At 42.9% G+C, this 12,756-nt stretch overlaps 1 protein-coding gene across 7 annotated transcripts in view; it reads right to left on the bottom strand.

The window, feature by feature from the left end:
* The window catches only part of atxn10 (ataxin 10), a 224,048-nt gene extending 213,502 nt beyond the window's left edge, over window positions 1–10,546 (bottom strand). For 4 of the 7 annotated variants that reach the window (XR_010966231.1, XM_067999737.1, XM_067999736.1 and 1 more), the window contains exon 1: window positions 10,404–10,546. Coding sequence is in view for 6 of the 7 variants with exons in the window: in XM_067999737.1 (XP_067855838.1) it covers window positions 10,404–10,546 (143 nt within the window). In the remaining variant the exon portion in view is untranslated. The remainder of the gene's footprint in view (window positions 1–10,403) is intronic. The other 3 variants (XM_067999739.1, XM_067999741.1, XM_067999740.1) reach the window with 1 other exon arrangement.
* Window positions 10,547–12,756: the final 2,210 nt, after the last annotated feature.

Here is a 12,756-nt window from a genome sequence, read left to right as displayed (position 1 = left end):
TGAGATTGTATGAGGATTGGGTTGAGTGGTAGTGGCGGGATGAGTAGGTGCAGGTAAGATGAGGATGAGGTTTGAGTGGGTATGAGGGGTGATGTGACAGAGTAGCGTTGGCAGTGCAGAAGGAGGTGAGGAGTGGGGGCAGTAATGTGGCAGATGGAGTGTAGGGGAATAAGTAAGTGTACTCACTTTGGCTGACCTACTGAGGTCATTGGAGCGCCTCCTGCATTGTATGCAGGTGGGCGATATGTTGGTGGTGCAGGTGACCTCCTCTGCCACCTCGAGCCAGGCCTTCCTGGTGGCAAAGGCAGGCCGCTTCCTCCCGCCTGCCGGGGGGAAGATCTCTGTCCTCCCCCTCCTCCTCCTCCTCACCCCATGTATTGATACCTGGAGTGAGGCATCATTAAACTGGGAGCAGCCTTCCCCCTGGGCTGCTCCATGCTGTAATTTTTTCTATTTGTTGCAGCATCTGTCAGTGGAGGACTGCCCCTTTAAATAGAGCTCCTCCAGCTGACAGATCTTACTGCGCATGCGCAGCCCGCCCGACGCGCAGATCAGCAGTGGGGAACCCAGAAGAACAGGTAAGTGGATCCAATTGGGCAGCGATCGCGCGGGTGGCTGACTCATTTCACCGGGCGCGTGGCCCCCCCACCGCGAACCCGCAGCCTTGCTAACATCGAGCCCAATACAGTTGACAGAAAGCTTGATTAAAGAGATAGGCTTTTAACAGATGAAGAGGCAGAGAGATTTAGGTTGGGAGTTCCAAAGAGTAGAACTGAGGCAGCTCAACACCAATGGTTGAGCAGAAAGGAAGGGAAGCACAGAAGGCAGAGGACGTTAAAAGAACTGAACATTCAGGAGGGGATATAGGACTGGAGGAGACTGCAGAAATCAAGTGACACAAGGCCATGGATTTTAAGTGTGATATGTTGGGGACTTGGAGCCAGTGTGAGTCAGTAAAGACAGAGGTTGATGGGTGAAGAGGACAGGATACATGCAGCAGAGTTTTGGACAAGTTGGAGTTTGTGGAGGATGGGTGGTCAGAAGGCCAGCAAGGGGAGCAGTGGAGTAGTCAAGTCTAGCTGCGCAGTCGGAGTGAATAAAGGTCAGGGTGGTGAAAGACTGAATTGGGGCAGAGCCAGGCAATGTTGCAGATGTTGGGGCAGAGCCAGGCAATGTTCTGGGGAATGAAGTGGGGCAGGTGGAGCATGTTTCCATCGGGGAGCATTTGGGGAACAGTGATCATAATATTACGTTTAGAATAGTTATGAAAATGCTTAACTGGAAGAAGGCAAATTTTAGTGAGTTAAAAAGGGATCTTGCCCAGGCGGACTGGAGTCAAAAATTGGTAAGCCAAACAGTATTTGAACAATGGGAGGCCTTCAAGGAGGAGTTGGTTCGGGTACAGAGTAGACACATTCCTACGAGGGGGAAAGGAAGGGCACCCAAAGCTAGAGCTCCCTGGATGACTAAAGATATAGAGGTTAACAAGAAACAGAAGAAGGAGGCTTATGACGAATGTACGGTTCATAATAGAGAACCAGGCTGAATGCAGAAAGTACAGAGGCGATCTAAAAAGGGAAGAGGAGCAAAGAGAGTGTATGAGAATAGATTAGCAGCTAACATAAAAGGGAACCCAAAAGTCTTTTAAACATATAAATAATAAAAGGGTAGTCGAAGGAAGGGTGGGACCAATTAGGAACAAAAAAGATCTTCTTGTGGAGGCAGAGGGCATGGCTGAGGCACTAAATGAATACTTCGCATCGGTCTTCACTAGAGAAGAGGATGCTGCCATTGTAGCCAGAAAGGAGGAGGTAGTAGCGATATTGGATAGGACAGAAATAGATAAAGAGGAGGTACTTAAAAGATTGGCAGTACTCAAAGTAGAGAAGTCACCCGATCCAGATGAGATGCATCCGAGGTTACTGAGGGAAGCAAGGGTGGAAATTGCGGAGGCTCTGGCCACAATCTTCCAATCCTCCTCAGATATGGGGATGGTGCTGGAGGATTGCAAATGTTACATCCCTGTTCAAAAAAGGGGATAGGGATAAACCCAGCAATTACAGGCTAGTCAGCCTGATGTCAGTGATGAGGAAACTTTTGGAGACAATAATCCAGGGGAAAATTAATTGGCACTTGAAAAAGTATGACCTAATAAATGAAAGTCAGCATGGATTTGTTAAAGGAAAATCATGTTGACTAACGTGATTGAGTTCACTGATGAAGTAACGGAGAGGGTTGATTAGGGTAGTGCAGTTGTTGTGTATGTGGACTTTCAAAAGACATTTGATAAAGTACCACATAATAGATTTGTTAGCAAAATTAAAGCCCATGGCAGTGGCATTGTGGATATAAAATTGTCTAGGGGACATAAAGCAGAGAGTAGTGGTGAATGGTTGTTTTTCAGACTGGAGGGAAGAATACAGTGGTGTTACCCAGGAGTCAGTATTAGGACCATTGCTCTTTTTGATATATATTAATCACCTGGACTTGGGTATAGAGGGCATAACTTCAAAGTTTGCAGATGACTCGAAACTCGGAAATATAGTAAACAACATGGAGGATAGTAACAGACTTCGGGAGGACTTAGACAGACTGATGAAATGGGCAGACACATAGCAGATGAAATTTAACACAGTAGTGTGAAGAGATGCATTTTGGTAGGAAGAATGAGTAGAGGCAATATAAACTAAATGGTACAATTTTAAAGGGGGTGCAGGAACAGAGACACCTGGGAGTACAAATACACAAATCTTTGAAGGTGGCAGGACAAGTTGAGAAGGCTGTTAATGAAGCCCAGAATCCTATAGTTTTTTTTAAGAGGCACAGAGTACAAAAGCTAGGACGTTATGCTAAACCTTTATAAAACACTGGTTAGGCCTCAGCTGGAATAGTGTGTTCAATTCTGGGCACCACACTTTAGGAAGGATGTCAATGCCTTAGAGAGGGTACAGAATAGATTTACTAGTATGGTGCCAGGGATGAAGGACTTCAGTTAGGTGGAGAGGCTGGGGTTGTTTTCCTTAGAATAGGGAAGGTTAAGGGGAGATTTGATCGAGGCGTTCAAAATCATGAACAGTTTTGACAGAGTACACAAGAAATAGGAACAGGAGTAGGCCATGCGGCTCCTCGAGCCTGCACCGGCATTCATTAAGATCAAGGCTGATCTTCTACCTCAAATCAACTTTCCTGCCCTATCCCCATATCCCTTGATTCCCTTAGTGTCCAAAAATCTATTGATCTTAGTCTTGAACATACTCAGAGACAGAGCATCCGCAGCCCTCTGGGGGTAGAGAATTCCAAAGATTCACAACCCTATGCGTGAAGAAATTTTTCCTCATCTTGGCCCTAAATGGCCAGCCCCTTATGTTGAGACTATGACCCCTCGTTCTAGACTCTCCAACCAGGGGAAACAGCCTCGCAGCATCTACCCTGTCAAGCCCTCTAAGAATTTTATGTTTCAATGAGATCACCTCTCATTCTTCAAAACTCCAAAGAATATAGGCACATTCTACACAATTTCTCCTCATTGGACAATCCTCTCATCCCAGGAATCAATTTAATGAACCTTTGTTGCACCCCCTCTAAGGTAAGTATATCCTTCCTTAGGTAAGGAGACCAAAACTATACACAGTACTCCAGGTGTGGTCTCACCAGAGCCCTGTATAATTGCAACAAGACCTCCTTACTCTTATACTCAAACCCCTTGCAATAAAGTTAATATACCATTTGCCTTCCTAATTGCTTGCTGTACCTGCATGTTGACTTTCTTTGATCCATGTACAAGGACACCCAAATCCCTCTGACTACCAACATTTTTTAATGTCTCACCATTTAAAAATATTCTGCTTTTCTATTCTTCCGAACAAAGTGGATAATTTCACATTTACTCACATTATACATCATTTGCCACCTTCTTGCCCACTCACTTAATCTGTCTATATCCCTTTGCAGCCTCTTCATGTCCTCGTCACAGCTTACTTTCCCACCTAGCTTTGTATCGTCAGCAAACTTGGATACATTATACTTGGTCCCCTCATCTAAGTCATTGACATATGTTGTGAACAGCTCAGACCCAAGCACTGATCCTTGCAAAAATAAGGAGAAACTGTTTCCAGTCGTAGAAGGGTCGGCAACCAGAGGACACAGATTTAAGGTGATCGGCAAAAGAGCTAGAGGCAACATGGGGAAACATTTTTTTTTTCATAGCAAGTTGTAATGATCTGGAATGCACTGCCTGAAAAGGTGATGAAAGCAGATTCAGTAGTAACTTTCCAAAAGGGGGTTGGATAAATACTTGAAGGGAAAAAAAATTACAGGGCCATGGGGAAAGGGCTGGGGAATGGGACTAATTGGATAGCTCTTTCAAAGAGCTGGCATAGGCACGATGAGCCGAATGGCCTCCTCCTTTGCTGTACCTACGATGAGTTGAAAGGAATCAGACTTGGTAATGGAAAGGATGTGAGGTTTGAAACTCAGTTCAGGGTCGAACAGGACACAAATTACAGAAGGTACAATTCAGCCTGAGTGTATGGCCTAGGAGAGGGATGGATTGAGTAGCAAGGTAGCAGAGCTTGTGGTGGGGGCCAAAAATGATGGCTTTGGTTTTCCTGCTGTTGAGTTGCAACTTATCAAAGAATTCCCTTATGAATCTTGAATTCTTCAATGAGGTCCCCTTGGTGCTTTCACTTCTTCCAAACAATCTCAAGCCCTTCAATCTCACCTCCTGGCTCAATTAATAGCTTACTTAATTGACATAGGTAGCAATTTTGGCTATGCAGAGTCCAGTCCCAAATAGGACAGGTCTTACTATTGTTCAGTTTGTGCTGCAAGAAAGTAAGCCAGTTCACACATCCTAAATGATTTGTCAGGTTAATAAATTCATTACTGCAGCAAACAATGCATTAAAAATTGTATTTCTCAGGATCCCACAGAAAACCCTCAAAATGTTGCAGGAATCTTAGATTTGAAAGTCAAGACTTTAAAGCCACAGCAAAATATAGTTCAGTTGCCCTTTTCTGCACTGCCTTGAACAGCTGGAAATCTATGTTGTAGTCCAGCGACCAGAATTAGGCACAGTATTCCAGATGTGGCCACATACAGACTCATCAGCACTTCCTGGGATTTGTGCTCTAATCCTTTGGTTATGCATGCAAGATCCGGTTGGCTTTCCTTACTGCTGCGCACTGTGCTTAGTAAGCTATCCACCAATACCCACAGACTCCATTTAGTTTATATGCCCACTAATTCCATTCCCTAGTTCCGGTTAGTTTATATTCCCACTATTTCCATTCCCTAGTTAAGTTACTTGGCATTTGTACACATTAAATGCAATTTGCCACTTATTACTCTATCCAGAACCTTTTGTATTTGGTTTGCTTGCTCCCTATTGTTTGAATACCCCATCCTTAATTTGGTGTCATCCGCAAAGGAAAGGTTCAGTTTCCAGCTCCAAATTATTTATATGCACTAAACAGCAATGGCATCCCACTATAAATGGCAAACATCTCCTGTACAAATGCCATACAAAGCCAAAGTGACCTGTGACATTATGTGCGTTCTGTGAGCCAGTGTTGGCTCCTGTCTACTATAGAGCACAAATAGAACTTTGAACAATTCAGACAAAAGGTGTTACATAAGCATAGGCTGTTGTTGAATTTAGATTTTGTATTTCTGGTGATTAAATTCACTGCTTGAAAGGAAATCCAAAGTTACAAAACTTGACATTTTTTTTCCTATTTGCACCAGTGACATAGGTCGCAATTTTGGCTATGCAGAGTCCATTCCCAAATAGGACGGTCTTACTATTGTTCAGTTTGTGCTGCAAGAAAGTACGCCACTTCTCACATCCTAAAATGATTTGTCAGGTTAATAAATTCACTACTGCAGCAAATGCATTAAAAATTGTATTTCTCAGCATCCCACAGAAAATCCACAAAATGATGCAGAAATCTTAGATTTGAAAGTCAAGACCGTAAAGCCAGAGCAAAATATTTCTACTTTATGAAGTTGAAAGCTTAAAATTTAGATGTACAGCATCTTAATGCTAACCCTCTTTTTAAAAAAGAGCCCAAGTCAGGCAGCAAGAAGGTTTGGCAAAATACATCAAGTTTTTAAAAACGCAGACTTCATCTCATACTTGCATCACATTAGCTGAACTTTAGTTGAAGGAAGACATCTGTGTCAGTTTTAATTTATAGGCAGTTACAGGAACTGAGTTGAACAGCAAAACTTTCTCTGGATATCTGACATGATCAAGAGTACCCAATAGGATTGTTTCACCTATTGATTTGTTATTTTTAAATTGTATTTTAAAACATAATGCATTATTTTCCAACATATTTTACTTTCTTTAATTAGTATGATTAATCATGAAAATATGGTTAAAAATAAGAGGATATTACATTATTTTATTATAAACAAAAGCAGCAAAGCTACAAATTCACCTATTACTTGCACTGACTTTGTATTATATTCAAAGCAAAAGTTTAAAGAAATGTATATGGTACAGTTTTGCTTAAAAAAATGAAATGGCTCAAATTTACCCATTAAACACAATATGGGGACAAAATTAGACCGAGAATCACTATGTGTAGAACAGGTGTGTGTTTCAAGGCAGCAACACATCTTAACATTCGGATAACAACAGTTTCACATTCATAGTTTGACAACAACAGATTGCTTGTAATATATTCCAACCTACAAAACAGCCTATAAAATAAAGGAAGAACCAGCTGAAGGAAGAGATTTCTTGAATAAGGTTATAGGATCAACAACTGACTCTCCACTGAAATCAAGATACTATGCTCCTTGCACAGGCCAGTACCCCAATACTATAGCACATGACTTTCCTGAAGGAAAAATTACAAGTTAATTTAACAAAATAACTTAAGCAAACTGGATATTAAACCCATCCTTTCATAAAAGATCCTATGGCCTTATTTGAAGAGTAGATGGGGAATTCTTCAACCAACATTATTAAAGAGAGATTATCTGGTCATTATCTCATTGCAGTTTGTGGCATGGACAGTGACTGGAGAGTCGGTCGCCGATGCGCTCTTTTGGCCAGGGATATGATGTGAATTGGGAAACCACAGAAAGGGAGTAATTCTTCAAAACAATTCCCCCAAGAACACTGAAAATTTGAAGGCTATACTTGGCAAGAAGCTACCCAGACGTGTTGATCATGGGTGCTGTCTAATTGAAACAAAACTTAAGCAATTCACATTAGGAAAGGAGCAGCTGTTAACATTTTAAATGTGAACCTTGCCTGAGATGAAGTTTTGAGAAATCAAGCTCCAGTTTGTTTTGAAGTTTTTTGGAGGAAAAGCAAAGAAACTCATAAATCCTCACATGATGAGGGAAACAATTCACTACTTCAACTCAGAAAAACCTACTGATGTATGCTAGTGAAAGTCTGAAAACTGCACTCTCTCAGAATGCATGTGTGATTGGTAACTCTCTTCACCTGTTCTGAGGAAACAAAAAAGTAAAAACGTAAGCTGCTGAGCCTTGACGTAAAGACTTTAAAGAAGGAAAACTTTATTAAAAAAGGTACAAAATACAATTCAATGGGTAAATGTGATTAAGTTTTCATGAAACAAGAATTGTATTTGATGCTACAGAGAAATACCGGATTAAAGGACTTGGAAATTTTTTTTTGAACAATGTGATTGTTTTGCCTTCTCCTTTCTTTTTATGTACATTTTCCTGACTCTTCCAGGATTGGTTAATTCCTTGGTAATTTCTCAGTTAGTTTTCTAGCTACTTTCCTCACTTCAGATTCGTACATTCCCGAGCTCTTCAGTTCTGATTTGCTACCATTTTACTTTCAGCCAATCAATAAAGAGTAAAGTGAAGCAAGAGCGGTACTTACAGGAAGTACATACTAAATACAAGACTTATAGAATAAGTAGATCTCCTGTGGTAGTGCTTATGCAAGTCAATGAATAGGTTGGGGAAGAAGTGAAGGATCTAAAGTTTTAGTGAGGAGGGGAAGGAAAATATTTGAGAGATAGAAAGGAAAGGATTTAAAGGTGGGTGGGATTGATTTTAGAATATAAATAGTTGGATAATACTTCAATTTTTTTTTTAAGTAGGTAGGTGCTGTTCACAATCAGTCACGGTATAGCCACTCAATTCTTTCTCTGTCCTCTCTCACATCAGGAGATGCTGGTGTGGATGTAGGCAGTGGTTTGGGGTGGAATGTGGCTAGTTTTGTAGGCAGATTTCAGTTAACAAGGGCAGGGGATGGCTTTGGAGCGTTTGCTAGTTGGTCAAAATGACACAGCAGAAATCAAAAGCCTCAAATCACGTGTCATTGTCTAATCTTTCCCATCCCCCTATTGTACACATTGCCCACTCTAGCCCTTGCCTCCCTCTAATCCCTCACAATCCCCCCCCCCACCACCACATAGCTGAAGGTAGGATTATTAGAATTTTAACATTTCTACTTCCTGGAGTCATCTCCCTTTCTTACTGATGAAAAAGCTTAAAATGTTAAGAACATAAGAAATAGGAGCAGGAGTAGGCCACACGGCTCCTCGAGCCTGCTCCGCCGTTCAATCAGATCATGGCTGATCTTCGACCTCCACTCCGCTTTTCCCCCCCTACGCCCATATCCCTTGATTCCTCTAGAGTCCAAAAATCCATCTATCTCAGCCTTAAATATATGCAACGACTCAGCATCCACAGCCCTCTGGGGTACAGAATTCCAAAGATTCACAACCCTGAGTGAAGAAATTCCTCCTCATCTCAGTCTTGAATGGCCGACCCCTTATCCTGCGACTATGCCCCCTAGTTCTAGACTCTCCAGCCAGGGGAAACAATCTCTCAGCATCTACCCTGTCAAGCCCCCTCTGAATCTTATATGTTTCAATGAAATCACCCCTCATTCTTCTAAATTCCATTCTATTCAACCTCTCCTCATAGGGCAACCCTCTCATCTCAGGAATCAATCTAGTGAACCTTCGTTGCACCTCCTCTAAGCCAAGTATATCCTTTCTTAGATAAGAAGACCAAAACCGTACGCAGTACTCGAGGTGACGTCTCACCAAAGCCCTGTACAACAGTATGACTTCCTTACTCTTGTACTCCAACCCCTTTGCAGTAAAACACCAGGTTATAGTCCAACAAATTTATTTGAAAATCACAAGCTTTCGGAGGCTTTCTCCTTCGTCAGGTGAATGTGGAAATGAAATTTCCACATTCACCTGACGAAGGAGAAAGCCTCCGAAAGCTTGTGATTTTCAAATAAATTTGTTGGACTACAACCTGGTGTTGTAAGATTCTTTACATTTGCCAACCCCAGTCCATCACCAGCATCTCCACATCTTTGCAATAAAAGGCCAACATGCCATTTGTTTTCCTAATTGCTTGCTGTACCTGCATGCTAACTGTTTGTGTTTCTTGTAGGAGGACACCCAAGTCTCTCTGAACACCAACACTTACTAGTTTCCCACCATTTAAAAAATATTCTGTTTTTCTATTCTTCCTACCAAAGTGAATAACCTCACATTTCCCCACATTATACTTCATGTTGTGGGCTTCTGAACTCTCTCTGTCCAAGTTGGAAAAAATACTGCTGCCACAATGTCTAAAACCAAACTCATAATTGACTTTTCCAACAGACAAAGCTGGGGCTCAGATTTGCAGCATGCCCTCTAATTAACCTAAACATTCATCTCAAGAAACCAAAGAAATTACATCTTGTAGCCTTACACCTACAATGTATTAAATGGTACAGGCTCCTGTTCTTATAAAACAACATTCTCTGTCTTACTATAAACACCACAGGACCGTATGCTTTTAAAAAAAAATCAAAATGTTCATTCCATTATGCAAGGCAAACTAAGTTATTACTTTCTCAGTAACATTAGTGCACATATATCATATAACTTCAACTTTATTACATCAATGCTCGACTGTATTTCCAGCAAAAAATATTTAACGGGTGACAACTGACTCTGAAAAGTTTTTTTTAAAAGCCATAAACTTGAGCAAATGTTGAGGAGGGTAAATTAAAAGCGACTTCAACCGCATTTAAAGAGTAGCGGTCTTTAGACATTTGGACAGAAAACAAACTTCCTTTTGTCACAATACGATGACTTCTGCGATACAATTTCTACCCGAACGGTGCTATCCAGACAAACACAAGTTTTCCCAGTACTTTCCTATAAAGTCTTCGCCCCTTTGAATGTGTAATATAGACAATAATACGAGGAAGACGAGCATACTCAGATAACAACTTTCCACCAAAAGAGAAACTTTCTCGAGTAAACGCAGTAGGAAAATGTTATTAATAAAAACATTAACGTCACTTAATACAGCCAGGCACCTGCATTTTATTTGAAGCCTGAGCAGAGTTAGTTTCCCTAGTAACGTACTTCAGTCACTCACTAACGCACCTATTTTGTTGATCTCTGAACGCGATCGTCAAAATCTGGATCGGTGCCATGGCAACCAACATAAGGTCATCTTTCTGGCTGCTCCGGATTAACTCATTTAACCGAGCTGTTAATTCACACACCGACTCGCTGGGCGCCGCCATCTTGCACCCCGGAGCAGCTGCGTCACTGACGTCTTTACGCAAAACAGCGTGCAGCGACGTACGTTCCCATTGGACGGCGGCGCTGAGCAGCAGCGTTTGAAGTTCTCTGCTGGGAGCCCAAGGTTTGAAGCCCCAGTGGCAAATATTCAGAAAAGTGTAGATTCAACCCTTACCCCACCCCTCCAACCCCAACACTATCAAACTCCGAATAAAGGGAACACCCTCAACCAAAATTTAGAGCACTGTGCTTATTATAGTAAACAATTTTACAACACCAAGTTATAGTCCAACAAATTTATTTTAAATTCCACAAGCTTTCGGAGGCTTCCTCCTTCGTCAGGTGAACGGTATGGATCATATGGCCATACCGTTCAACTGACGAAGGAGGAAGCCGCCGAAAGCTTGTGGAATTTAAAATAAATTTGTTGGACTATAACTTGGTGTTGTAAAATTGTTTACAATTGTCAACCCCAGTCCATCACCGGCATCTCCACATCGTGCTTATTATAGAGAAGAGGAGGGTGGGACAGAGGTAAACACTTAATTTCTGGGAATACTCAGCGTGTCAGGCAGCGTCTGTGGAGAAAGAAACAAAGTTAACCTTTCAGGACGATGATCCTTCGTCAGAACTGGAAGAAGCTGAAGATTAAACAGTTTTTTAGCAAGTACAGAGCCAGGGAAAGTGGGGGGAGGGAGAGAAAGAACAGGGTAGAGGGCAGGAGTGATTAAATGACAGAGGGATGATGGTGCAAGGCAAGGAGGGTGGTAATGGGACAAATAAAGAAACAAAAGATGGGCCTCGAGGAGCTGTAAATGGCAGCAGCAGAACCATTACCAGCACCTGCTGTCCAAAAAAAATGGGAGCAGTGGGATATGATCTGAAGTTATTGAAATCAATGTTGGGTCCAGAAAGGCGTAAAGTGCCTAAACGAAAGATGAGGTGCTGTTCCTCGAGCTTCCGCTGAGCTTCATTGGAACAGCGTAAGAGCCGAGGTCAGAGTGGGAGTGGGATGGGGAATTAAAATGGCAAGCAACCGGCGGGTCAGGGTCACGCTTGCGGACTGAGCAGAGGTGTTCAGCAAAGCGATCACCCAATCTGCGTTTGGTCTCCCCAATGTCGAGGAGACCACATTGTGAGCAGCGAATACAGTATACTAAATTAAAAGAAGTACAAGTAAATCACTGTTTCACCTGGAAGGAGTGTTTGGGGCCCTGGACAGTGGGAAGGGAGGAGGTGTTGCATCTCCTGCGCTCACACAGGAAGGTGCCGTAGGGAGGAGAGTGGGTGTTGGGGGTGATGGAAGAGTGGACCACGGTGTCGCAGAGGGAGCGGTCCCTTCTCTTACCCTCTCTTGATCTTTTCATTGGGAACTGCCGGCATGAAATCGACCCTCTCAATTTCTCTACTCCCCTCACTCACTCTAACCTACCTCCCTCTGAACTTGCAGCAATCCATTCTCTTGGGTCCAACCCTGACATTGTCATTAAACCAGCTGACAAGGGTGGCACTGTTGTGTGGTGATCAGACTTCTACCTTGCAGATGCTGAACGCCAACTCTCCGACACCTCCTCCTACCTGCCCCTGGACCACGACCCCACTGCTGAACATCAAGCCATAGTTTCCTAGAACATCACTGACCTCATCTCCTCTGGAGATCTTCCCCCACGGCCTCCATCTTCATAGTCCCCCAACCCCTCACAGCCCGCTTCGACCTCCTTCCCAAGATCCACAAACAGGACTGCCCCGGTAGATCCACCGTTTCAGCCTGTTCTTGCCCCACGGAACTTATCTCTTCCTATCTCAACTCTATTTTTTCTCCCCTTGTCCAGTCTCTTCCGAACTACATCCACGACTCTTCCCATGCCCTCTGCCACTTTAACAGTTTCCAGTTCCCCAGACCCAACGTCTCCTTCTCACCATGGATGTCCAGTCCCTCTACCCTCCATCCCCCACCAGGATGGCCTGTGGGCCTACTGCTTTTTCCTTAAACAGAAGCCCAACCAGTCCCCCTCCACTATTACTCTACTCCACCTAGCTAAACTTGTTCTTACCTTGAACATCTTCTCCATTGACTCCACTCACTTCCTCCAAATAAAAGGTGAGTCTGCCTTTTTGTGGGATACATGGAATATTCTTTGTTCCAATCCCACTCAGGTCCCCTCCCTCACCTCTTTTTCCGGTACATTGATGACTGTATCGGTGCCGTTTC

This window comes from Heptranchias perlo, chromosome 18 (genome assembly GCF_035084215.1).
Source record: "Heptranchias perlo isolate sHepPer1 chromosome 18, sHepPer1.hap1, whole genome shotgun sequence".
In the NCBI taxonomy this organism is placed as follows: Eukaryota; Metazoa; Chordata; class Chondrichthyes; order Hexanchiformes; family Hexanchidae; genus Heptranchias; species Heptranchias perlo.
The sequence above is the reverse complement of the archived record's forward strand: the minus strand, read 5'-3'. Positions and strand labels throughout refer to the sequence as shown.